The sequence below is a fragment of the Scleropages formosus genome, chromosome 20 (genome assembly GCF_900964775.1).
Source record: "Scleropages formosus chromosome 20, fSclFor1.1, whole genome shotgun sequence".
NCBI classification, from domain to species: Eukaryota; Metazoa; Chordata; class Actinopteri; order Osteoglossiformes; family Osteoglossidae; genus Scleropages; species Scleropages formosus.
In genome coordinates, this window is record NC_041825.1 from 20612525 (window position 1) to 20638506 (window position 25982).

The 25982-nt window shown below is 52.8% G+C and overlaps 1 protein-coding gene across 2 annotated transcripts in view; it reads right to left on the minus strand.

Annotated features, from left to right (window-relative positions):
- ntn1a (netrin 1a) overlaps positions 1 to 25982 on the minus strand; it is a 64624-nt gene that overhangs the window by 3242 nt on the left and 35400 nt on the right. The window contains exons 3-5 of one of the 2 annotated variants that reach the window (XM_029246737.1): positions 17340 to 17489; positions 14329 to 14382; positions 9214 to 9288 (exon numbers count right to left, since the gene is read on the minus strand). In XM_029246737.1, coding sequence (XP_029102570.1) covers positions 9214 to 9288; positions 14329 to 14382; positions 17340 to 17489 — 279 coding nt within the window. The remainder of the gene's footprint in view (positions 1 to 9213; positions 9289 to 14328; positions 14383 to 17339; positions 17490 to 25982) is intronic. The other variant, XM_018761532.2, reaches the window with a different exon arrangement.

Here is a 25982-nt window from a genome sequence, read left to right on the forward strand (position 1 = left end):
TATCTAAGCAATATTTTCTCTTTTTATTTTGTTCTCTAGTATGTTTTTCTTGAGCTGTACAGTAGCGTAGTGGGTAGTGCCGCACAGCTCCTGTGCTGTAGGTTCACATCAAGCGTAGTGTGTGTAGATTTTGCATGTTGGTGTCTCTGTTCAGAGTGAATAAGTGTGTGTGTTTGCCCTGGAGTGGACTGGTGTACATACAGGGTGTCCCCTCTATCGTGGCCTACGTTTCTCCGATAGGGTCTTGGCCACTGTGACCATGCACTAGACAAGAGCTTAATGATAATGGGTGCATTCTGTTATTCTTTTACCGATGTAATTTTTTAAATGCTGATTTTAAAGAGTGAGCTTTTTTAAAAATTTGTTTTTTCTTATTGTTCATTTGTTTTTGATGCTGACATTTAAATTAGTTTGCTTTGCATTTCCAGCCCATATCTTCCTTTTTTATTGTAAGTACTTTGAGAAGCTGCTTTTATATATGTTATATAAACAAAAAAAATATTGTTATCAGAACACTGCCCAACAAGGCAATTGAAATTACAGTAGTTACTCATGCATGTAACCAGTCAAATCACATACAATCACTCATAATGATATTGCTTTTCTAGAGAATTCTATGCATTTTATTACTTTGTACCTTAAACTGATATGTAAGGCTTCCCATTGAATTTTGCATATTCGGCTTTTTTTAGGACTTTCTTTAAATTTTTTTTTTTTTTGCGTTAAGTCTCACGATTTCAGCGGTTTTACATGATGATAAAAAGGACAGTTTTTTAAAGATGGTTTTATAAACAGCACTGGGTTACAGCAGCAAATTGACAGAATCAGCACACTGAGGCATTGCAAATATAACATACGTAGATCGAGGACTGAGGTTCGAAAGAATACAATATTCAGTGGCATGAACATGTAACGCTATCTAATAAGTTCCAGAGTGTCGAGACATTCCATTTGTCATGCAGATCAAATATTAATTTTTCAATCAGGACAAGCAGAAGAAAATTAAACACTATAGTCTTCCACATATTCACAGACCAGACTTCAGTTGTAGACCATAGTACTGAAATACGTTTCCTAGAATGCAGATTGTGATGAAACATGAAAATAATTGGGAACAAATAAAATTTTAAAGGTTTTTTAAATGGTTTACATTTACATTTATTACATTTACATTTTAATAGATGCTTTTCTCCAAAGCAATGTATGACTCCATGACTGAATGAACATCATTCCAGTCACCTTGTATCTCATCACCTTCCTATAATAAATGACAGCAGGTAGCATAGTGGTTAGACCTGTTGCCTTTAGATCTAGGAATTACAGGTTCTAATCCCATTTCCAGATGTAGTACCCTTGAGCAATGTACTTACCCTGAACTGCTCCAGTGATGTTACCCAGCTGTATGAATGGGTAAGTTGCTTTGGAGAAAAGTGTCACCTTAATGTTATCAAGTGCAAACATTAAACTATGGAATGCAAGGCATGAATCCTAACAGTCTTTGATAGTGTGGAATTAACTCTGTAAAACCTCCAGAATCTATCCCAATGTTGAACCAATAAATGATGTATTTAATTTGTGCAGCCCAATAGTAAAATCTCATGTTTGGTACAGAAGCCCAACCCAACTGAAGCTGTGCTCCACAAGTGTGAGATACGGCCCTCTTCGAACATGTTGCCAATTTCTGGTATTAGCACAGGGCACCAATTTGTCCACAATTTCTTAGAGAATTCCAGGGGCTTTTCTCAAATGCATCGATCGGATACTATCCCAGATGTCTTCAGAAATAAATGGGGCTTTTAGAGAAGAACAGTCCTCATCTGTGACGCTCGGCATCAATAGCCTTTCTTAATATGATTCTATTACATCAGCTGAGCCGTGCCCCTAGGCGGTGTAAAGGGACCTATAATACTCTCTGAAAGTGTTATTAATCGCCAGTGGGTCATGTGTAACTGAACTCATGGTGTCCGTACTGCCTCATTCTTTGGTGATTTCAGCTGACGGATGGGTGGGCCAGCGGGCACACAGCTACTGGACGGCTGACTTGTTCGGGAGAAGCCACGGCACGTGTGCCTGGCGGAAGGGTGCTTGCTTCGAGTGCTCTTCGGCGTCACCGCAACTCCAGTTCTGAACGGAGCTTTCTCTTCTAACAAGGTGTTTCTCCTAAGTGTGAGCTCACGGTTGTTATAAAAAATGTAGGGAACAAATGACTTGCACACTCAAGTCTGAAGTCTTGCGATATGAGCATTTGTTATGTGAGGGAATCCTGTGTAGTTTCATCAGTCCAAAAGCCCACCTCGGTGCTTTGCTTAAGGAACAACACCGGGGGCTCTACCGGGACTTGAAGACAGAGCCATCAAGCCAAACGGTTCATTTTCTTCACTTCCATACTCCCAGCTTCCTATAATTCCTTACGGTTGGAAACAAATGATGTATGGATGAGTGTGCCAGTGTAAGTAGTGTATCTAGCAGTGTAAGTCACCTTGGTGAATAAGGTGTGTGGGCTCATAACACTGCATAGAGTTCGTTGGAAGTCGCTTTGGAGAAAAGCTTCTGTATAAATGTAAATGTAATGTAAATGTAAACAGGGTTCTGCACACATGCACACCGTCTCTCTAGAGTTTCTCATACCGGAGGTGACATCACGAAGGCTACTCCAAGCTTCTTTTTACCTAATCGGGCATACGGAAGCACTGCTGTCCCACAAGTGAGAACAGCTGACCCAGTTGGCCCTTACCACTTTACCCATTCTCCCCTCCTGGCCTGACCTTTATCCTCCCCTTGTTGTGCAGTCCCACACATTCATTATCACAGCAACAGTTGCCATAGTGTGTTTTTTTTTTTTTTTCCGCCAAGTTGGCAGAATAGCTGCTCACTATGTACACTTGAAAGCACACCTCCCCAAGAAGTAAAATCCTCCTCGTGGCTTGACTGGGGGTTCCCCTAGCAACTGTTTTCCTTCCTCGACCAATTCGGAGCACAAAAAAAGGGGTTCCGACAAAAAGGAGAGGTGCCGGGACTGTTCCAACCCCTGAATTCCTTTTATTTTCATCGCAAATTAAGGGGGCTGGTGAAACACTTTGCAAAACACTCTGCAAACTCTGAAGAAGAAACAAGCAGTTGTCTAAAGTCAGGAGCAATAAAACCTCTGAGGTGCAAGTGGTATAAATGGCTGCACAGATTTACAGCGCGCCGGACAGAGTAAAAGAGGGAACCGCTGTCCCCGTAAGCTCGGTTACGCCGGAAGGCGGCAAGACGGAGACGAGCGGGTCGCGTCTCCATCACTCGTGCCGTTCCAGGTGTTGCGTGTTGTTTCGTTCGGGAATAACGCCACGCTTCCACAGGGACGCTCGGCGAGCGGCACCGTGGCCCGCTGGCCGCGCTCTTCCCGTTCGGCGCGCTACCTCATTTCTCAGCGCGCCGGGGCTCGGCAGAGCTGCACCTTGTCCTCGTGGTCTGCTGCGTTTAGAAGCGCTTGGCGGACGGAAAACAGGAATATAAAATCGAGTCGCCGCGTGAAGCTAGAAACATCCCGGAGAGGCCGTTCACTCCGCCCGCCCGCCCGCCCACCCAAGGGCTGCAGTGAACCACCCCAGTTCGGGAGGATATTTGTCTTCGGCGAACTGCGCTTAGGAGCTGCCTTTCAGGCCACACTGCCGTCCGAGACACAGATCACAGGGGCATTATCCTCCAAACCCGTAGGAAATGCTTTTTTTCCCACCTCCTCTGATGAATGCGCACACCGCCGTGTTTCGAGGGGGGCGTCCATGCTTCCAATGCTCGCGTGAAAAGCTCCGAGCGGGCACAGGGGCCTGCTGTGAGCAAATTGCGAGCAATTACTGAATGAAAAGGGGCCGCTGGAATCGGCGGAGCCCCCTCTCACAGGCTCGTCATTCACTGACCGCGTCTTTGGGCTGGCGGAAGGTGACTTGTTCCTTAAAAGAAGAAAGATGCTGAGGGAGGGCGGCTGGAACGGTGCCCGTACCGGGGTGCCTTTATTATTTGTCCTCCAAGTTACAGGAGTACGTTTGGTGCCAAAACCAGAATCTTGACAGTTGTGTTTTCCTATCCATGTTCACTCCAGCTGATAAGCTCATCTTTTTTTAACGCAGCCTTCGCTGGGACCGTCGGGCTTCAGATGTGCCGGAATATTCAAGTGCGGATCACAATGCCGATAGGAATGGGTTGGAAAAACGGAGTCTTTCAAGCACCACTGAAACACTATGAGGGTGACAGTGCTCATGTGCCACTCATGCTGGGGGTCACACCCGCACACAAGCCCCGCAGAGTTTTGCCGTGTACCTCACTCCCCAACAGCGCTGGAAACACACCTCATTATAGCCACAATCCAGTGTTTGTGCAAAGCGGGGGGGGGGTCTGCTGGCATCCTCCAGCTCACAGGTGCAGGAGCGGTAGGGTGTGGAGAGGAGAGCGTGGAGAGCCACGGATGGTGCACGGCCTCTCGGTGCTTGTTGACCCGCTAGAAGGTGGGATAGGTGGGTGGCTGGCTGAGGGTGCAGACAAAGCAAGAGAAGTTTCTTCCAAGTGTCCAGGCTTACTGTGGTCTCTACGGCCAAGGGATGTACTGGGGACTCGACCCTCCGTGCTGGCTGGAGAAGCAGCCAAGCAGAGCCAGCGGCACCTGCTTTTAAAACACTGACACCGCATCCCAACGGCCCATCGGATGAGCGGCAAAGTCGCGACGCGGGGCCGACAGGCACGCCCATGCGGACGCTATGCCGGGGCCGTGCTTTGAGGAAGGAGCGAGCCCTTCGCAAACAAGAGTGCTCTTTTGGCTCTTGATTCTGCGGCCCTAGAAGTATCAGAAGAGAATATTCCCCTCTTCGCCCTATCCTCTCTGTAGTAACGCACAGACAGATGTAGCACTACAAAGATGCCTCTTCCCCCCATCGTTGGCAAACTGTTGCTGTTCTGTTGCCGCTCACCCCAACCCTCCCCGCCAAGGGCCACAGCAGGGTGGCGGGAACGCGACACATTCCCCCACGGTGCCCGTTGGGGTCAGCCCGCAGGGGCCCAGCAGCCACTAACTGGGGACACTCGCTTCCCTGCCGCTCTAAAGATGCGCTGTCGAATGCGACGGACGGAGGAGCGAAGGAATGGGGGGTCGGCTCGTGACCGCCTCTCGCTGTGCGGAAAAGCGTAATCCGCGTGCGCCTCTTTAGACGGGACAGAGGGCTAATGGAGAAACTCCACAGTGTGCTCATTCCTTCGGCGCCTCATAGCCGACAGCTACAGCTGCATTACGGAGTTACGGCCTCACGAAGCTTAAATAAAATAACTCTGGAAATGTGTCATTTTTGAATTGCAAAAGGTTAATATTCTACCATTACCTACATATATATATAATAATCAATATATATAATACCTACATAATTGGAAGTCATTTTCACAATCACAAGGGCAAATATATATGAGAGAAAAATTAAATCCATACTTCTTATAAATCGCTTTTGAATGCTGTATTATTTTAATGGCAGATGAAATGTAAAACTGCTTCATACGTTAGGGACCAATTTCTGCACGACGGGGTCCAAGTAAGTCTTTTTTTTCTCGAGGGTGTAATCGAAGGGAGCGAGACGGGACAGAAAGCTGAAATGGCCTTCACTGCCGCAGACAGATCGTCCTGTCGATGCCAGAGATAATCATTGTGGGTGGACGACCTTGTTTATTTACAATAAAGTTTTAGACATACTATGACTAATCCGTTTTTAATACGTGCCAGTAAAATTCCAAATTTTGCACACACTAGTGAACCCAGCGAAAGTTTCACGCTGAAGGAATGTTTAATACATTATAAATGAACGTACATTGTAAATTCTATTATATGGATTGGCTCCGTTTCTTGGACTGCGGTTTGGGGAGAGCGTTGGATTTTATTTGATTTTAAGGAGAGAGGGCCCGGAGCTTTCGGTGAGAATTCCAGCATAGTGCTCATGTGTTCCCGCCTCTAGCCAAGGGCCAAAGCGGAGCCAGCGCCTGGAGCGGGGGACACGTCGGGAGGCAGCATGTGCTACGGAAAGTGCTGGAAAGCCCAACAGGCCCGTGCTGCTCCGCTCCCATTAAGTACGGTGCTTAGGATGATTTGTCATGTGGTTAGGAGACTAGTCTGCCAACCGGGGGGTTGCTCGTCGGAGCTGCTTGCTAATATTTTATGATTTATGGTTTGGCTGATCCCGAACTGGGTTGATAAAGACGGGGCGAGTCGAGACAGAAAAATAAAAGTGAGGGATAAAGGCTGAAAAGCACTTCCTTGTGTGCGGGGATTAAAGGTGTCTACCTTCCAGCTGAGCCAACAAGATGCTATCAGCGCTCTCCAGTTGAGCAGCAGTGTGAATCCACTGCAGAGTATCTATCCTCTAGACCCTTCACTCTCTATCTGGGATGAGCTTAGGCCTCGATCTCAGGCAGGCGGCGCGGGGGCCACACGGGAAATACGGGGCCACAAATCTCAGCCTCCGAACCAGCGTCAATATGATTCTCCAGGAAGGAGGTTCCGGAAACACCTCAGCAAGGCTTCGGTTTGACGACACACCTCCAGTAGATAGCTGTCCCTCCGCTGTGCGCTAGGAGGTAAGAGTAAGTTCTCTTATACTCGTCGCATAAGCCCCTCTGTCCGGTGGCGTCACCACTGGAAGGCGCTTTGTGTCAGTGTGGAAATTCACAACCAAACGAACCCAGCGGTTGAAGACCCTTCCAAAGCTGTGGGTCAAGTCTTCTGCAAGTCGGAGCTCATTCAGCGGTAAATACAGAATCGGTGGGGCAATATAGTGATATGCGGTCCTCTAAGATGATATTTGTCACATTCCCCTTGCTTTATTTTCGTTAGCGAGGTGAAGCTGTGCGTATCTGATATGGACAACATCGCTGTGTGGGCGGTTCAACAATGCAGGGTTTGTTTCGTTCATTGACGTTGAGCAGAAAACGCTCTACGTTGGTCTTGCGGATTGACGCGATGCCGGCATGGCACGAGTCCGCACGCGACTCGGTTCTCCTCCCTGCGCACCTGAGAGGATTCGGTGCAGACCGGTGATGTTCGGTTCCTCTTAGCCCATAGTAGCTTTGCCCTAATGCGACCCCCGCAAGCCCTGCCACAAAGCAAGAGAAAGTGGATTAAAACCGAGTCTTGGCAAAAGGGGGCCTGGGGAAGGCGGGCCGGGCCCCTGCCGGGCCATGGGGGGCACAGCGGGGTGGGCTGGAGAGGAAATTGCCTGTAATTCGTAATGGAGGAGAACCGTAAGAGCGGGGGCTTCAGTGGCAGCTGCTTCGATGCCCCAAGTCACGGCCACGCATCCCCCCCAAGTGGTGGAAATCCGATGAGTCACAGCTCCCTGCGAGGCCTGGCGGGGGTGGCGCCGCGATCGTTGCTTACTGGCAGGGGGCCGGCTCGTGCCAGACACCCCAGGAGGTTCCCCCTCCGGGGCCTTCCCAATGGCGGAGGACTGCTGGGAATAAGATCAGGATAGTCCCAATAGGCCCCGGTACCTCCCATCCCCGCTCCTCCTAGGCAGGCCGTCCACCTGCAGCGGACCCCGTATCCCTCGGCAAATCGCTCCGCTTTCCAGCGTCGCACCTGCTTCTCACCGGAGGCAAATGTCGAGAAGCAAATATTAGCAGTGCAGCAGAGACGTGACCCCCTGCTGCATCTTGTCACACCAGCTTTCCAGTGTGTAAACGCTAATAAATAACACAGTAAGTGAGGGCAGCATGCAGGAGAAGGTACATGAAAATACACGTTTCATGGTGGGGGGGGGGCTGGTGGTGCAGTGGGTTGGACCGGGTCCTGCTCTCTGGTGGGTCTGGGGTTCAAGTCCCGCTTGGGATGTCTTGCGATGGACTGGTGTCCCATCCTGGGTGTGTCCCCTCCCCCTCCAGCCCTGTGCCCTGTGCTGCTGGGTTAGGCTCTGTCTCCCTGCAACCCCATATGAGACACGTGGTTTCAGATGATGTGTGTGTGTGTTTCATGATGTCAGGGCTGATGCAGAGTTGCACGGCAGCAGATGCTTTTCCATATCAGAAGCACTTAGCAGGACTTCAAAGCATTGGAGCCCAGTTAAAACTCACCTGGACAACAACCGTTGAGTGTTTTCATTCGAAACAGAAACCGTGCAGCCTGGCCTGTAGCGGGTCCAGTTAATGATCATTTGTGTGTATGCAACAGTGTTCCCATCAGAGCCCGATGTGGTGTCATTACATCTGTAACGGCAGCCTTGCTGGTGGACCCATTAGACAGCCTGGCTTCAGGCACACATTGCATTTATTTAGCAGATGCTTCTCTCCAAAAAGGGGGGCACAGTGGTTTGGCCGGGGCCTGCTCTGTGGTCCTGCTTGGGGTGCCTTGCCGCAGCCCGTCCGAGGTATGTCCCCTCTCCCTCCAGCCTGGCGCCCCGTGTTGCGGGGTTAGGCTCCAGTTTGCCACGACCCCCGCTCCGGACAAGCGGTTGTAGACATTGTGTGTGTTTTCTCCAAAGCAACTTCCACTGAACTCTATGTAATGTTATCAGCCCACGCACCTTGTTCACCAAGGTGATATACACTGCTAGATACACTACTTACAATTGGTCACTCATCCATACATCAGTGGAACACACACTCTGTCACTCACATACTATGGATGAACCTGAACAGCATGTCTTTGGAGTGTGGGAGGAAACCAGAGCACCCGGAGGAAACCCACGCAGACACGGGGAGAACGTGCAAACCCCACACAGACTGAGCGGCCATCGAACCTACGTCCTCTCGCACCACCCAGGTGCCGTGAGAGAGCAGCGCTACTCGCTGTGCCACCGTGCCGCCCGTTTCCCGCATGGAGGTGGGAAAGTCCAAATGCCTGTTAATGATGACAAGTGTTGGGAGGCCACAAGAAGGCTGGCAGAAGAAAGGGGAAGGTGTCATCTCTTAATGAGCACTTCTGGAGTTGTCAGAACCCCTCCCCCTTACCCGCACCCCCCCATCCGTCACACCAACTTTGCCTTATCCGCTTACGGACTGAATACCTGCTGGGCTGTCCATCAGCGAGCTCCTACTGATTGCCTTTCCTCCCGTTTGATCCTTTGACGCTTTTTGCGTTAAAAGCCGAAGTAAGCCTTCACCTCAAAGCCTGGGGAGAGGCTCAGTGTTCTGGCCTCGGAGACCTCTGGCCACGGCTAAAGGTAAATAAACAGACGCTTTCGGGTCATCCGGACAGAGCGGGCTTACCGTAATCTTTCTTGCAGTACTTCTTCATGTTGATCTTCAGCTTGCCTTTGGATGCCTTGCAGTAGGAATCACAGTCTACGTGGGATGGGTGGGTGGAGGGAGGGAGGAAGAGGGAAAGAAAGGAGCGTCAATAATTGCATGTGGAACATCCAAGCCTGCTGGGAATGGAGCGGAGACGGCCCTTAGCTACAGGTCCGCTCCCGGATACCTTTGCTGCTAGTAATACCCATCTGCCAGGTTGGATTGTGTTGTCTACTAGAGTTCGCTAAGCCGCGAGGAGAGGAAAGCTCACACAAAAGCCTCTGGACGGTAAATACCGCGGCTGTCCGCGCGCTGCCTACGCCTATAATGCGAGCGATCTCTCGGCCGCGCTCATTGTGCCACCCAGGTCTTTTGAGAGCCGCACAAAGTCCACCCCCACCCACTGTCAAAGTGCCACCGTGGGACTGATTAAGGCCTATACGGGCCCCGTTGTCAGCTCGAGCCCCCCTCCCAGCTCCGTTGACCCTGGGCCATGTCAACCTTTGGCATTTATTGCACCGGGACCCTGGGGAAGGGGTCGGCGCGCCACAAAGGGAGGTCGGGGAGGAAATTAGCAGCCCGTGAAGCGTTAGCAAAGCCCCCTTTGGTGTCCACTCCACCGCGGTGAACAAATAAATACGCGGAGCTGGCCGAGCCGAGGGCTCGTTCCGCATCGGCGCTCGGTCGCCGCTCGCCGGGCCAGCCGGCGCGCAGCCGCCACGGACCGCCTCGCGTACGAACGTTGTCGCGCAAAGCGGCTCTCGGCGTCACCCCCGGCGCCCTTACCGATCTCCTCCACCGCGCCGTCGCCACGCCGGGCACCTTTCGCGACCGAAAAGTGCGACGCGAGGCCGAACGGAAAATTAAAATCATTTGTTTCCTTTCGCTCGTTCTCAGACTGACGCAAATTGGATCCAGAATATCTCGCTCGGCCCCCCCCCCCCCCCCCTGCCCAAGCCCCCCACGCATTGTGAACGGCCCTTCTTTGAGGAGACGGAGGTGAAGGGCGGTGGGTTGCGGGTGCTGGGGGGGGGTTGGAGAGGGAGAGGACCTTTCAGCCAGCCTGAATATGAACAAACTACATTGTTGTGTCCAGTCCTTGGTCCATGCCCGCCTTTTATTTTCTATTATACTCCGTGTGAATGAAGTTGCCCGGGTAACCATGGAATGAGAAAAAATGCACCGAAAGGGGAGGGGTGTCACTTCTAGTAAACCCCAAATCAGCTCTGGGACAGTGAGGGCGGTGGGCCGGCGGGGAGGACGGGGAGGGAAAATGGCAAAGTAAATGAAATTAAGGAGTCCATATCAGCCGCGCCTGATTTCCATGTAAATGAAAGCGGGGGGCAAAGCCCGCTTTGTGTGCCCCTGCCTCTCCGGACGCCATCGCCATACTTCCCTTTGATAGACCACGGTTCCCATTAGAATCTCGGGGTCTCCTCCATCTCCTTCCAGAGGCTTCGCCCGGCTTACATCGCGCCCCGGACCGGCGACAAGTGTCCCGGGAGTCGAGACGGCGGCGCGGTGACGGGACACCCCCGTACGGCCTCCACCCGTCGCCCGGGTTTCCTAGCGCCGGGGACGGTCCCTTCGCAGAACAGAATGAGCTCAGACATCTTGGCCCTTCGCGTACGAAGCCAAAGGGACGCATGCGAGCACGCACCCCCCCGCCCCGCTGGCCGGGAGGCGAGATCGCGCCGCGGCGGCCAGCTCTCCGCCTGGACGCGGTGCGTGTTACACAACCGTTGCTCCGGAGCCAGTGACACGGAGGCCGAGACAGAGACCTGCGTCCCGAAACAATAAGGTGTAAATAAGCGCACAGGGGGAGGCCTTTCTACCCGCCGAACAAGACCGATTGAAAAACAAATTGCCGCAAATAAAGCATGTAATTAGATTATAGCCGAAGCCTGGAGCCACTAGAATGGGGGGCCAGCGGGGTTGGGGTGGGCGCCCGGATTTGTCCGCGGGCAGATTCTGTTTCCTCTTGGATCGAAAAACCTTGAAAAGAAAAAAGTTGATTCTCAGCTCAAAATGATAATGTGTTTATTTGCCATTTAGATACGGTTCAGCGATAAAAACGGAAAGCGGAAAACGGGACGCTTCTCGCGGGCGACGCGGCTCCGGCCGAGAGGCGAAACGAGCCGAGGCCGGGCTGCCCGGCGCGCTTTCGGAGTAGACGTGCAGCGCGCGCCCGAAGAACTCGAAGACGTCACGCCAGACCGTAAATCGCGTTCTGTGCGCCGCTCTGTTGAAGGCGTTTTAATGCAAGGACCTGCGGGTTTTCGCCACGTGCCCCCGTGTCGGGACCGCGCGGCGCTGCGGAAGGCCGGGCGCAGAGGCGCGAGAGGCCGCCCTCGCGGCGGAGGAATCCCGAGAGCCGCCCGCCGTAGCTCACGACCCCGGGCGGCATCCGTTTCTTCCGCGGTTTGCACGCCGAGCTGCCGACCGTACGCTTCTCGCTACGTGCGGCCGGGGAGCCTGCGCCGGAGATAATTTCGCGCCGCGAACCCCTCGGCACCCCCCGCGCCGCCAATTTATGGACGAGGCACCTGCCGCGCAGCTGTCCGGCTGGCGGGGACGGGTACTTTCCTGGAACGGGGCTCGCTTTCCTCGTCACGCTGCACGCCCCGTTGATGGGCCAGCGGGACCCGCGGGGTTGGGGGGGTGGAGGTAAGGGGGCGGACGATGCCCCGATAAGACCACTTCCATATGTTTGTAATTACGGCTGGGATGAGATCATGTTTTTTTCACGCACCGTACTGTCCTGAGGTGGGCTCCCGGGCCTTTGGGAATGCAGTGGAGTGTGCGCGTGTGTGTGTGTGTGTGTGTGTGTGTGTGTTTCACTGAGCAGCGTGCCTGGGTGGTCAGGATCCCCGTCCCCCTGGCTGAGCGTGGGTCTTTATGCATATCTGCCAGATCCCCATACTGTACCTTTCCACAGCTCCCATCAAACAGTCCAGCCCTGTAGCTGCAGCCTCAAATTAAAAATTAATAGAACACATTACTAACTTTAATGTGGGACCAGTGCAAAAAACACACATTTATAGTCCAAAAAACTCTGCATGAGTTCTCACATTATCGGTCGAAAAGTGAGCATGTAAATATGTATGTTTTGTATTAAGTTCGGGGGATGCGGTGGTACAGTGGGTTTGGCCTGTATCTGCTCTCGGGTGGGTCTGGGGTTCGAGTCCCGCTTGGGGTGCCTTGCGATGGACTGGCGTCCCGTCCTGGGTGTGTCCCCTCCCCTCCAGCCTTGCGCCGTGTGTTGCTGGGTTAGACTACGGCTTCCTGCGACCCTCCTTGGGACAAGCAGTGTGTGTGTGTGTGTGTGTGTGTGTGTGTGTGTTAAGTTCATTCTGAACCACTGCTCCACAGGTCTTGGGCTGTTTGGTTAGATAAGGGTTTGAATCCAGCTCAAGTCTGTGTGGTGTTTCCATGTTTTCCCCTTGTTTATGTGGGCTTCCTCCAGGCTCTGGTTTCCTCCCACAGTTCAAAAACATGCTTCAGGTGAAGTGATAACTGTCCTTAGTGCGTTTGCTCTTCTATATGTGTGTGTTTCGCTACCCCGGCACAGTGCACCAGCTGCCTTTCTAAAGGTTTCTGCAGAGATTTGGACAAAAACAGTATTAAAAATTGAACAATGTCAGTTCCGGTTAGGCAGCCTTGGGCGTTTTGCAGCACTTGCATTATTAAAGCATGTGGAGGAAAACCAAGAGCATGTTAATGAGGTCAGAAATGAGTTTTGTGGGTGCGGGCAGGATTCGAGGATTCGAGGATTTCGGGATTTCGGCAATTAGGGAACTTATTTCGGGTCAACGGGCAGCGATTAATTTGCCGCCGAAAGCACGTCTGTTCTCCCACGCGTCCCCGGCGAGACGGATCGGCGTGTGGCGAAGCGGTGTCGGTTCGCTGTTTGCGGAAGGTTTGTTTGTTGGTTTTGCACGGGTGTAAACAGGGCCTCCCCGGTGCATTCTCCATTAGGCCGCAGACAGTTTCCATTATGTAAAGAGCGCTCCGATCGACACGTCGACACAAAGGATGCTCGGCGAAAGAAACGGCTGAATGAGAAATGGGACGGGGGTGGGGACTGACCCAGGAGGGGTTTCGCGCCCTCCTCTTTTACGTGTCAATTTAGCCGGCAAAAGTCACGCCGGGAGACCCCTGGGCTCGCTTAAAACGGCCGCGCCGCTCTCGCGCATGCCCGAATTCCCGAGTCGCGTCTCAGGCTCCGGTCATTACTCACCCCTACGGCGAGCCGTCATACCGTCACGCCGTTCCGACCGGGAGACGTGTCGCGGGTGGAAAACTGCGTTTCCACGTTGCGCCGCTTGGTGTGTGTGTGTGTGTTTGATTTTCTTTCTCTTCCCATCTATTTCTAAGAATTAAATACATGTCAGTCGCTATTACACGTAGAACGAATGTGACAGTAGCAAGTCCCTACGACGTCATTTGTAAAGAAAAGGCTTCCCTTGCTTTCCCTCCCTTTAAAATCACCGCCGAGTTATATTCCACGGTAAATGCGTAATCTTCAGCGATATTGTTACTAATTCAGATTTTCCTCAATCTGGCTTGCAGTGTCAAGGTTTGAGTGCTAAGCTGTGATTTACAATGATTTACCCATTTTTACAGCAGCATGGTATCTACCCCATCGCTTCAACCGCAGGAGGTGGGATTTGAACCCCGGTTCTTCAACGTCAAGGCAACGTGGGCTCTGTCCACTCTGCTACCAGCTGTATTAAGTGATGTAATCAGCGTAACGTTTTTACCACCCATTTTACAGCACATAACTTATTCATACTAGTGAAATATAATAACGTGTTTAAGAGAAGGGGGGTGCGGTGGCGCAGTGGGTTGGACCACGGTCCTGCTCTCCGGTGGGTCTGGGGTTCGAGTCCCGCTTGGGGTGCCTTGCGATGGACTGGCGTCCCGCCCTGGGTGTGTCCCCTCCCCCTCCAACCTTATGCCCTGTGCTGCTGGATTAGGCTCTGTGACCCCATATGGGACAAGCGGTTCAGAAAGCGTGTGTGTGTGTTTAAGAGAATGTAAGACATGATATTGGGAAAAAGATCAGACCGAGTGAAGTAATGCAGCTCTCACCTGAGGGCTCCTCCGGGCCACTTGCCATAGTGGTGGGTGGGGCAACGGGAATCTCTGTGGGCAGAGAAGGATGTTGAAGCACAGAACGAGCTTAGACACACTCATCACGCTGCATCGCACCCTCTTCAGCATATATGCAAAGCAAAGTTGCATGGCTGAATGCGTGTGTTTTTCGTGTGTTCCGCTGCGCTGGGGAAGAAAGCAAGCGGCCGAGAGAAAGGGTCGCTCGCGTCGCTGGCAGAAGGCATGTGACCCCTAAATTTTTCAATCCGTCCTCCCGGCTGCCGCGCGAGTTACGTCCGAGCCGCGTTACGTTACTTTCTCAACGAGGCTCGATTTTTCCACCCGCCGCTCGCGTTCAAAGAGGCAGGAAGCTGACATTTAGGGAAGCCAAGCGTGGCGGCAAGGAGTTGCTCTTATCTCCCGCGGTACGAGCCGGCGGCAGCGGGGAAAGGCGCTTTTCTTTCGGGCGGGGAAAGAAACCCGCAAGACGTCCGGGGGACGAGGGCCCTTTACAAAGGCGTCAGCACGCGCGGGGGCAAAGCGACGGAGAGATGGAGGCGATACGTGAGGAAATTGCCAGCAGCTGGGTGGTATGAGGGTTATGGCCCAGGGGTAAGGCGGAGCAAAGATAACGAAACGTTTCGATGAAAACATCTCCGCGTTAGACACGACACATGTTCGCGACGAGACGAAAACAGTAACTTGCGCCCTCATTTCGCTGGCGCTTTTCTCCAAAGGTAACTTGCGACGACATTCACGTGTAGAGCGCGGTCATTTTTACCGTTCCGCTTCCGCCAAGTACCTCGATCGAGGGCACTACGGCAGGATGCGGGATTTGAACAGAGATGAGTTATGTACTGGGACTAATAAGCTTGTTCTATCAATTCACAGAAACGCACGGAATTATTGCGAACGAAAAGATTCGTTCAAAACATCAGCCGCTGAAATTTAAACTCGTTATTCTCACTGTTGATATTTAGTAAGAAAAAAACCTGCGTGTCTATGCGTATTATTTAAGATTTCATTTAGAAATTATGGAAGTGTCACGTTTCATTTTAAATTTTAATTTCCAATTGTATGTCTCCCAAGGTTAAAACGAACGGTGGAGCCATACAGCATTCTGCTAGAAGTACGAAGCAGAATAAAAACAAACGTCCCTTCCGGTAACGACAAGTGCACTTTTGCATGTTTTTAGAAATTATTTCTGGGAGTATGGATCACTTTTACATTTTACAGTCTGCAACAAAAGTTGTCGGATTATAAAATAAAAAGTTCTACGGACTTGGACATGGGCTTTCCGAAAAATTGTGAAGGTAAAGATGGAATGACGTTGTTCTGATTTTGAGTTCATGCTGAGTGGACTTGGTAGCAGCTGAGAAACCCATGTTATTCCATTAATCCAACCCGTATTATTTTATTATTATTATTATTATTAGGGGGCGCGGTGGTGCAGTGGGTTGAACCGGGTCCTGCTCTCCGGTTCGAATCCCGCTTGGGGTGCCTTGTGATGGAGTGGCGTCCCGTCCTGGGTGTGTCCCCTCCCCCTCCGGCCTTATGCCCTGTGTTGCCGGGTTAGGCTCTGGCTCCATGTGACCCTGTATGGGACAAGCAGTTTGGTGTGTGTGTGTGTGTGTGCGCTCTCAGAATGCATCTGATAAGATGTGAACTGAAGGGCGTGTGACAACACCCTAGGAGCGTGGGGAAGGTGTGCACGCAGGTTCGGGACGGCCCGCCGAGGTTCGAGGACATCTGAAGTCCGTCCTTTGTGTGGAACGCGCAGATGCGCCGAAGCAAGGAGCGCCTCGGAGCAGCCCGGCGACGTTCGCCTCTTCCTCTCTCTCGACACGGTCCCGTTACCCGACGCCGACCGTTATTCGGCCCCGGGCTCGGCGCCCCGGCCGTAGTTGCGCTTCGCCGCAGGCTCGGCGGACACGCTCGGGTCTCCTCCGTTACGGCACTCGTTTGCTTCCATCACGACGTCGAAAATGTGCACGCCAACATCGCGGGGACCAAATAACGCGTGGCGCTTAAACAAAGCCCAGTTCTCGCCGACGGACCGAAGGGCTCCGATAGTAGATCGCCGTTCCGAGCTGTGCGCCAGTTTAAATAAAAACTCTTGCCGAATCCTACGGATTTATGGCTCTCTACACTGCAAATTATACGAAGGCAGAGCAACGACTCTTCCTTGTTAAACCTGAACTTGGCAACGCGCTCGATATTATAGAATTCGATATCGAGCTATTAAAACCGAAATAGAGTGCCGGGCGGTTGCGCGAGAAACCGAACGTATCCGGTTTAATCGGAGGGACGGACGCCTGTCCAAGTTTCGCGCCTCTGTCCGTGTCACTTTCCCGGCACCGTCGAGGAAATCCGATTCCAGCGGGTTTATAAGTCTGATTTATCTTTTTGTACCTCCGCCAACAATATCTTGAGAACGCGCATTCCTTTTACAAGGGCTTCGTTCGGTCTCCAAGCACGACTTCTTTGGCGAAGACGCCCGTTAAAAACGTGTCGATCGCGGTCCGGTTGCTCGGGGACACGGCGCGTCTCTCCTTGTCGTCTTTATCGGAGGGCCCGGCCATCTCCGATACGGACCCGGCAGCGACGAGTGGCCCGGGGCCCCTATGAGTCTGGACCTTTATCTCCACGGGCCAAAGTGTCCCGCCGGAGATAGTGCGGCTGCGTTCTCCAGATTTATTAGGAGCGTGACTGTCGGCACGCAGCCGCCACGTAACGGGAAAACGCGACGGCTTTAATGCTCCGTTTGTTTTAGGAGCCGGTCCCGTTGGTCGTCCGGGGAAACAACGGAATAGGAAAAGGGAACGAAATGCAATCTGGCGCGCGAGGTTGAGAACGAGGGCTGACGGAGCGCAGGAAACGTCCCGCCCGCATGGCGCGTTGCGTTTCAGCGCGAGAGCCCCGGTCGCGCTTACGGGGGTGCGGATGTCGGGGAGCGGCGGGCGGTGCCGGCGAGCCCGCTCGGGTGCAAAGGAGGCGGCGCCACCTACTTATGCAGGGTGCGATGGGAGAGCGGCTCTGCTGGTAGCCCTTGGCACAGCGGTTGCAGGTGATGCCCGTCACGCCGTCCTTGCAGGGGCACTGGCCCGTGGTCTGGTTGCAGGTCTTGCCGGCGGCCCCCACGGGGTGGCAGTCGCATGCTGTGGGCCGCAGGGGGTGGCAGACAAAAGACAAGACGTGAGAGGAAGGACAGCCGGAGCACACGGAGAACGCGTCCCGACAGCGGGCCGGTCCGGGCCTGTCCCGGAGGACGTCTGCGGGACGAGCCGGTCAAGCCCTCCGACACCGCATTTGTCACATTTCTCATGTTTTGACTTCCTTCTCTCGTCTCTTCGCCAGACTTGTCTCTGCAGCACCTGTGGCACAAAGCACCCCGTCACCGGGGACGATTTCGCCCCAAGTGCTGCAGGAAGACACCAGCGATCATATTTGTGGCAGTTCATAAAAACACTCTATGGTGTGTGTGTGTCTCTCTCTCTCTCTCTCTGTGTGTGTGTGAAGCCGATCTGTCAAGAAGATTTGTTTCTGTGAGCCTCCGAGCTGTAAAGTGTGGGAAAAGTGCATTTCTCAGGCCTCATCCCTCTTCTGCTCAGGGGCCTCAGTGTTTCCAGCTTTTTGATGAGGTTGTCAGCGTGCGTGATCCAAACATACTTCATACTTCACGGCGATGCTGCTGCGTCACAGGCGAAGCATCCTAATTAGAAACAGCGGCTTCCCGCTCGCTCGGCCCCCTTCTTCCGCGCCCCTCCCCCGTCTCCGAACCGCCGTCCCGATCGCACCTTGCTCCTCTTTTCGCCGACCCGCGAACGCCCGTCTCCGGCGGCACGGACGCTGACCTTCAGCCGAGGGGAAGGGGGCGGAGTCTCATGGACGGAGACCCACCTTCAGCGTGCGGATCTCTGCCTTGCGTCACCCGTCACCCCGAAACCGCCCGGGGCCTAATTGGGTTACAGGAGCTAAAACCTTGATTGAACACCGATCCGTTACACTTCGTTCCCGGGCAACGCTGCAGAAAGGAGAGGCGCTTAAATTCATCTCAAGTTCGAATTTGTCCAAAGTCGAGCTGCGTTTTATCACTCGACCTGGACATTCTTCGCGGACTGGCACGGCTTCCATTACCTCCGAACGCTCTTTCCGACTGCTCCGTGCCCATATAAAAATAATCTAAGCTTTACGATCGTACATTGGAACATAGGATACTCCCCCCCCCCAACCGCCCCAACTGTCTCACATCACAGCATCAAAGAGAGCTAAAGCGTTGCTCGATTGCGGGGAATTCCTCTTCGATTTGCTGTGTGTCTCCTGGGGAGCCGAGGAGTTCAAGGTGGGCCTCCGTTCCCCCCCATCAACACACCGCCATCGGCACCATGTCCCTCCTTGTCTGAAGTGGGGGCTTTGAAGCGCTGGCAGCCATCGGTGCCTGATCATTTGGATCTCTTACTATCTCCGAGTTGGGGGGTGAGCCAGGGAGGCAGTCGCGCGCACACCTTGAGCACATATGTGAGCGTTTCCCTGCACGTGAATGTGAACGGCCTGGGCTCGACCGCCCGCCTGCTACTCACCCCGGACGGGATAAGACGGGCGGCGAACGGAGCGGCGCAGCGCATGGGGCACGGATGAGCGCTAAAACACGGGTGCGCAAAGCTCCGCCCCCGTGCTGGACCCCCACAGGGCCCAGGAATCCAGAGGGAGCACAAGTGGAAGCCCACTTAGCGGTCAAGTGGTTGCGCCGCCCTTTACGGCCCACTCCAGATGGCCACCGGAGATACGAAGCTTGCGAGGACTCACCGCCTCGCTTTGCCTGTTGACTAACAATGAAAAATTAACAATATTTAAATATATATATATATTATATAAGGGGGCGCGGCGGTGCACTGGGTTGGACCGGGTCCTGCTCTTCGGTGGGTCTGGGGTTCGAGTCCCGCTTGGGGTGCTTTGTGATGGACTGGCGTCCCGTCCTGGGTGTGTCCCCTCCCTCCTCCAGCCCCACGCCCCGTGTTGCCAGGTTAGGCTCTGGCTCCCTCCGACCCCGCCCGGGATAAGCGGTTTCAGTCAATGTGTGTGTGTGATATTAGAATTAAATATATACATATTCAAACCTATATTCAAAGCTGAGCGCAGCTCAGAAAGAGTTTCAGACTCTGCAAGAAACAAAGACCAAGAAAAAAGTTCATCCTTATGTAGGATAACAGAAAGTATCTCAAGTATTGCACAGTGTGAGAGCTTTTACTCAGCCAAAAATGTTACCGTAAAACTGTTTCAAGTTTGAATTCTTTGCCATTAAGTTATTTTTATTATTTTTTTTTTTTCAATGCCAGCATAATTTTTTCTTCTTGGAAAAACTCCAGCAAAGTCAAGGGTTTCTATTATTACTGGGCTCCTGATGCCTTTCAAACTTGTGCCTAAAGTCAACTGGAAGAACGATGGACTTTTCTGGAAAAAGGACTTTTGTTATGAATTCTTTCCTGCCCCCCCCTCCCCGGTTAGACAGACCTCCAGCGTATCTATGTCTCGCTGCGTTGTTTGTGTCATCGACGTTTCCCTCAGACGCTCGTGTCAAAAGGCAGCGTTCCGATCTTCTCTGCGCCAAAGCCTCCTTCGAAATATTTTCCCATGCTGCCTAATTGTGGTCTCATGCAAACAATGTCGAGAACTGTGTCACAGCAAATTGAAAGCAGCCAGAAGGAGGCATTCGTTTTCGCAATTAAAACAATGAAAACAGTGAGGTAATTGCAAAAACAACGTCCCGCGGCCGCGCTCGGCCGCGCTCCGCCGTTTGAGCTTTAACGAGGTCCCGCTCCCTCGCTACGGCACGCGGCCCCGGACGCGAGCATCTCTCCGCCTCTCGGAAGGTGACTGCTTGCCTTTTGCCATTTTCACGCGTTGAGACGCGCTCCAAAAGTACTGCGGGTGCGCGCGTCCAACGGACGTGAAGGTTTTCGAAAATCACCGCTGCTTCACTCCATCCCCCGACGCGATTCTTCCGCAGTCCTCGCCTCCTCTTTCTTTCCCTTCCCCTCCGAGCGGATGCCGCACTAATTTCCCCCGCCACCCCGAGCGAAGTCCGCTCGCCGCGTGCGCGCCGCATACGTGCAACTCCCGAGGTTCGCGGTCGAAGAAGCGGACTTGTGACCGCCCTAAAATCCCGAGGGTGGGAACAACTGGGCCCGGCGGCGGGATAAAAGGATAAAGCTGCAAACTGAAACCGTCTATGGGAACATTCGTAGGTGCACGCGGTCCGAATAATTGTAAGTGCATGTTTCTGAGCCCCGTTTTCTCCAACTCTGAGCCGGAGCGTAACTGCAGGACGGCCCGCCAAATAAGGCCTCGACGCACGGAGATCCGGCCGCGCCGCGAACGCGCGAGGCGCCGGGGAGGCCGCAGGGTGAATTATCCGAGCGGGTTTGTGCTGCAGCCGGTGAAAGAAAGACGAACTCGTAAATCTACGGAGAACATAGCGTTCGGCGTTTCACGCCGCCGCCGTTGGGGGTGCCTGCATGGCAGCCTTGGGTCAGATCTTGGCGACTCCTGCGAAAATACTCAGCACCGGGGCTCTCCGTCTCGCAGACAAAGCTGCATTTCCACCGCCCCCCCCCGGAAACGTTTTCTCGCACGATAAATACCGGCTCCTTTAATTGCCGTCACGGAGCGGCGCATTCGTCATTTTAAGGAAGCGCCGAGAACGTATTCGGTTGCTTTCAGTCCCTTTGAATGATGTCGCTTTCGGGCGGAGCGACGCGTCTCGAAGCGTTGGAAACGTTTATGGCAAATTCATTAAGAGGAAAGGGTTTCGGCGGCAGCGAGAGGCACCGCGCGTATCTCTGCGTTTTGCCTCTGCCGTCTTCCAAAAATAGGCCCAGCAAATGTTTGAACTGGCAAGGACGAGAGATCGTGCTTCGTATCATTTGTCACCGCGCGGCAATAAGCTCGGATTCGGCATCGTAGCTCCGTTTCGATGTAATCGAACACCGCGCCGTAACCTGGGCCGTGTTTGCTTATAATTATATTACGGGCTTTAACTCTGGCAAACCTCAGGATAAAGTTTTGCAAAAGCGCTTAGGTAAGCTGCTGCCTTCGTAAATTATGACGAAATCTGTTTACTCTTTAATTTAGTGCGGAGCAACGCTTTCTTTCTTTCTTTCTTTCTGTTTTTTCGAGGGAGGCACGGAGAACGAGCAGAAAAAATGTCCTTGCCCCAGTGAGAGAGGCTCCATGCTTCCCAGGCACGACTGCGGGGCGACGGGACTGGATCTCTTAGCCTCTCCTCCCCTCATCCGTGTCTCTCCGTGTCAACGATTACAATAACGAGGATGCAAATCGGCCCCCGAATAGCCTCGGAAAGCACTTAAACGGGCACGACCGCATTTCTGTCGACGGTGCAGCGAGGCCCGGTTTTAGGGTGGGAAGAACGCGGGCCGCAGCGGTGTGGACAACTGGGCTCTACGGGAGAATGTGGAGCAAAACTGTTGCGTGTCAGAGAGTGTCGCGGAACAGCAGCTGCCTTAGAGTACGCGGTCACTTTCAGGGCTCAGAAAGCGGGCAGGGTACCTCTCGAACCCTCGGACGGGGGGGGGGGGGCGACGGGTCTGCGGGCAGTAAATCACAGCGACTCTCGCGACGATTTGCAGAGAACTCGGCTGTCCAGCGCAACCGGCAACGTACCGGTTCGAGCCGTGGCCTTCGGACCCTAAAGGCCGCCGGTTCGAATCCCGCCACCCTTGAGCGCGACATTTATCCCGAGCCGCTCCACCGAAAACGACCCATCTGAGAAAATACGCCACTTTGGAGAGAAGCGTCAGATAAACGTAGATATTAGAAAAATCTCTTCGAAGTACTGGCGTTCTTACACTTCTAGCTGAGGGTAAAAACTTTGCTCAACATGGAGGATTCAAAGCAGGGACCTTCAGATGGCAAAGGCTACAGTCCTAATTGCTGCTCCACCTCCTGCCGGTTTTGCTGCACAGCCACTTTGACTTTTATCCAAGGTCCCCAGATTTAGGCAATTCGACTTCATTCCGTCGCCCGAAGATCAGAGCGCAGGGTCCTTTGCGGGACCTCGACAAGAACCTCCGGGTGATACGCGTACGCGTCTGCGCCTTATGCTGCGCGCTTGATGCCCGCTCTTTATTTCCAGCGTTCCTCCGCGCGCTGACACTCTAGGCTCTGACCGGCGCCTGCTCCTCCCAGCCCGTCTGGATTTAACCTTGCGTCGGTAACCCTTCGATTTATTCCTCGCCGGTTTCGTCGAAGGAGATTTTTTTTCGGGGTTTCCCACATGCGGAATGCAGAATAGCCATGCAGCGTTTGGCCTTGGCAGAAAAGTGGGTTTGGGGGACGTGTGAATCTAATGAGGTTCCGCCAGGGAATCAGCAAGTCCATTTACAGCGGTCCTCATTGCGGCGAGCGTCGACTTGATCTTGCGGTCCGAAACGGCGGTCGGCAGCCAGTTCGCTCCGATTTCGGCAGCTCGCTATCCGATTCGTTCGCTCGTTTGTTCATCCGGACTCTAAACTCTACAGAAATCCCCCAAAGCCTCTGTCTTCTTATCTGGCTGGGAAAAGGGCTGCTCATTAGCTCCGCAAGTTATTCAATAATATTTTATATTTCATTTTTTATACAAACAGAGTTTCTACGGGATAGTGGCGTTATTAGGCATCGTCTCTGTTACTCATATCCTCTTTACGCCGCAAAGACGTCAGATTTTTTTCATTAAACGAACATTAATGTCAGCCGGCTTATTTATTTACGCCGCATTTCCGTTATTTACGGCTTGAGACGCCGAGATTATTTAGCTCCCTTTCCTTCATGCACGGGTGGCTCTTGTCCAGTTTTTAAGCGCCTTTTTAACTCTTTGCAACTTCATCAACTCTCTCGCTTTTGTCGAATCGTGGCCGTCTGTTTTCAATCGGCCCGAAAAAAAAAAATCAATCGCTTGACCCGCAGGCGTGCGCGTCTGACGCGAAGAGCCACGCCGAGCTGTGCGTGCGGGATGGATTAAGGCCGGTGCGAGCGAAACGAAGCACATCTGTTCGAAGGGCTCGCGGCTCGTCACGTGCATCAGGCGCCAGGATAAGTCAGAGTTTTCACGTCGAGACGGCAGAACCGAAATGGGTGTGACTCCCATTGTATTTCTCTCATTTTTTGCCGTCTTTTCCCATCATATGTCAACCTTTGACATCCACTGGATATCAAAAACACACATGCTTTCTGAACCGCCTGTCCCATACAGGGTCGGGGGGAGCCGGAGCCTAACCCGGCAACACAGGGCGCAAGGCTGGAGGGGGAGGGGAAACACCCAGGATGGGACGCCAGGCCATCACAAGGCACCCCAAGCGGGACTCGAACCCCAGACCCACCGGAGGGCAGGACCCGGTCCAACCCACTGCGCCACCGCGCCCCCCTTCGGATGTCAAATAATACGCAATAATACGTAACGTAATCAATATCATTCATTAAAGCTCCTAATAAGTCTGTTTTCATCCTCTCCAAATTTTCCACAATTTTCGCTAGAAATACTGATCATGTACATGCAAAGCGATATAAAACTGTCCTCTCCACGTCGCTTTGATCGCAGACGATCTAGAAGAATCTGATGAGAAAATACAGTTGTCACCAACGTTTGTGCCAAATTTCTGAATTCCCAAAATTACTTTCTGATGCAAAATCTGTGGAGCTGAAGATGAGATCGTAATAATGGACTCGACGTAACTCGTTAATTCCACCTCAGTAAATTTATTAAAAAACTGTGCTTTCCAGTAAAAAATCCTTCATTTTCATTTCTACTCGAGTACGCTCGTAAAGAAAAAATTACTTTCTCCGTTACATAAGTATAACCCTCTTTTCATTACTTAATTTTTCGCATTTATTTTTTTTAAAGGGGGGGCGCAGTGGGTTGGACCAGGTGCTGCTCTCCAGTGGGTCTGGGGTTCGAGTCCCGCTTGGGGTGCCTTGTGATGGACTGGCGTCCCGTCCTGGGTGTGTCCCCTCCCCCTCCGGCCTTACACCCTTTGCTGCTGGGTTAGGCTCCGGTTCCCCGCGACCCTGTATGGGACGAGCGGTTCAGAAAGTGTGTGTGTGTGTGTGTGTGTGTATTTTTTTTTAAAACCTTCCTTAAAGCAACTGTCTCCACACTGCAACCTCAGTACATAAATAAGAAAACCTCCTTACTGCCAGCTGTCCTCTGTGGATCTAACCGTCCATCGTTTACTGACAAATCTGAAACAAAAATTCATTGCCGTGTCGTGCCCCGTCTTTGTTCGTATTTAGAAAAATGTGTTTTCAAAAGCCTAATAGTTTTTATAAAAAGAGTTCGTCAAGACCGATCTTAAATAAAGCATTAAATAAACCCGTTTTAAAACATTCCTCTCCCAATTTAAATTTTGCGCTTTTACTGTGGCCGGTTCATGAAATATTTTCCATTTTCAAAAAGAATAAAACATTTTCCGCTAACAAATCTTATTTTTTCATACTTATTTTTTCATTTTTTCATCATTTCATGATTTTCATGTGATTCATCTCAGAACAGAGCAAACGCAAGGTGTTGAACCTCCCTTCTCCTTCGCCTGAAACTGCACGGCGAACCGAGCGGTAAAGTCAGTCGCAAATTCACCGCTGGGCGTCTTCATATGATCCTGGCCAACCCCGGCGGCGCAGAACGGGGCAGATCTACACTCCGATGATGCAGTTTTTGTGAAGGACACGCCTGTCGTACGCAAAGGCCCCGAAGCAGAAGCGGAAACAAGAGCGGCGCTTCACTTTGTTTCAGCTGATTATTTTTTATTATTTTTATATAGTAGCCTCAGGCTGCGGCCGTCATCGTCGAGCGCCCTTCAAAGCAAGCCGCGTCGAACCCGGGGACGGTCGGGAGCGCAAAAGGTGTCGCTACGCGCGGCACGTTTGCCCGGAGCCCGAGCTCCCGCTCTCTCGGCCGCGCCGCCGAGCGCTTTTGTCTCCCACCGGGGGTGATCCCGGCAAGGACGCCATCCCGACGGTTGATCGCGGCACGCCTGCGGAGGAGAGCGCCCCCCGCGGCCCCCTCCTCTGCCATCTCTCACCTGACCTGTGTCGAGGATCAGTCCGCACCTCCCTGCTGTTTGTTTTGCTTGTCCTGTCAGACGATCCCCAAATATATTTCAAATATTTCGGCCCCGGGGGCTCCGTTCCGAGCAGGTAACTGACGGGGCCACGTGGGAAGAAGGAGGAGGTGGTCGGGAATGCCGGGACTCGCCTTTCGTCCTCCGCATGTTTTTTACATTTAGATGAGTTGTAACGTATACTCATCTTTTTAAAAACATTTTTATACAGCTCGCACTTCTCTCCGGGGTGCGGCGGCGCAGCGGGTTTGGCCTGGTCCTGCTCTCTGGAGGGTCTGGGGTTCGAGCGCCGCTTGGGGTCCCTTGTGATGGACTGGCGTCCCGTCCCGGGTGCGTCCCCTCCCCCTCCGGCCTTCCACTAGTGGCTTCAGCCAGCGTGCGGGTGTGTTTGCGTGCACTTCTCTCCAAAGCCCCTTCGCTGGGCGAGCAGCTTACCGAAGGGCGCCGGAGCTAGGGATTCCAACCCGGGTCCCGCAAGCGCAGGGGAGCAGCTCTAAGCGCTACCCCGCCAACGTGAGCTCCCGGCTGTCGCCTTTCGGG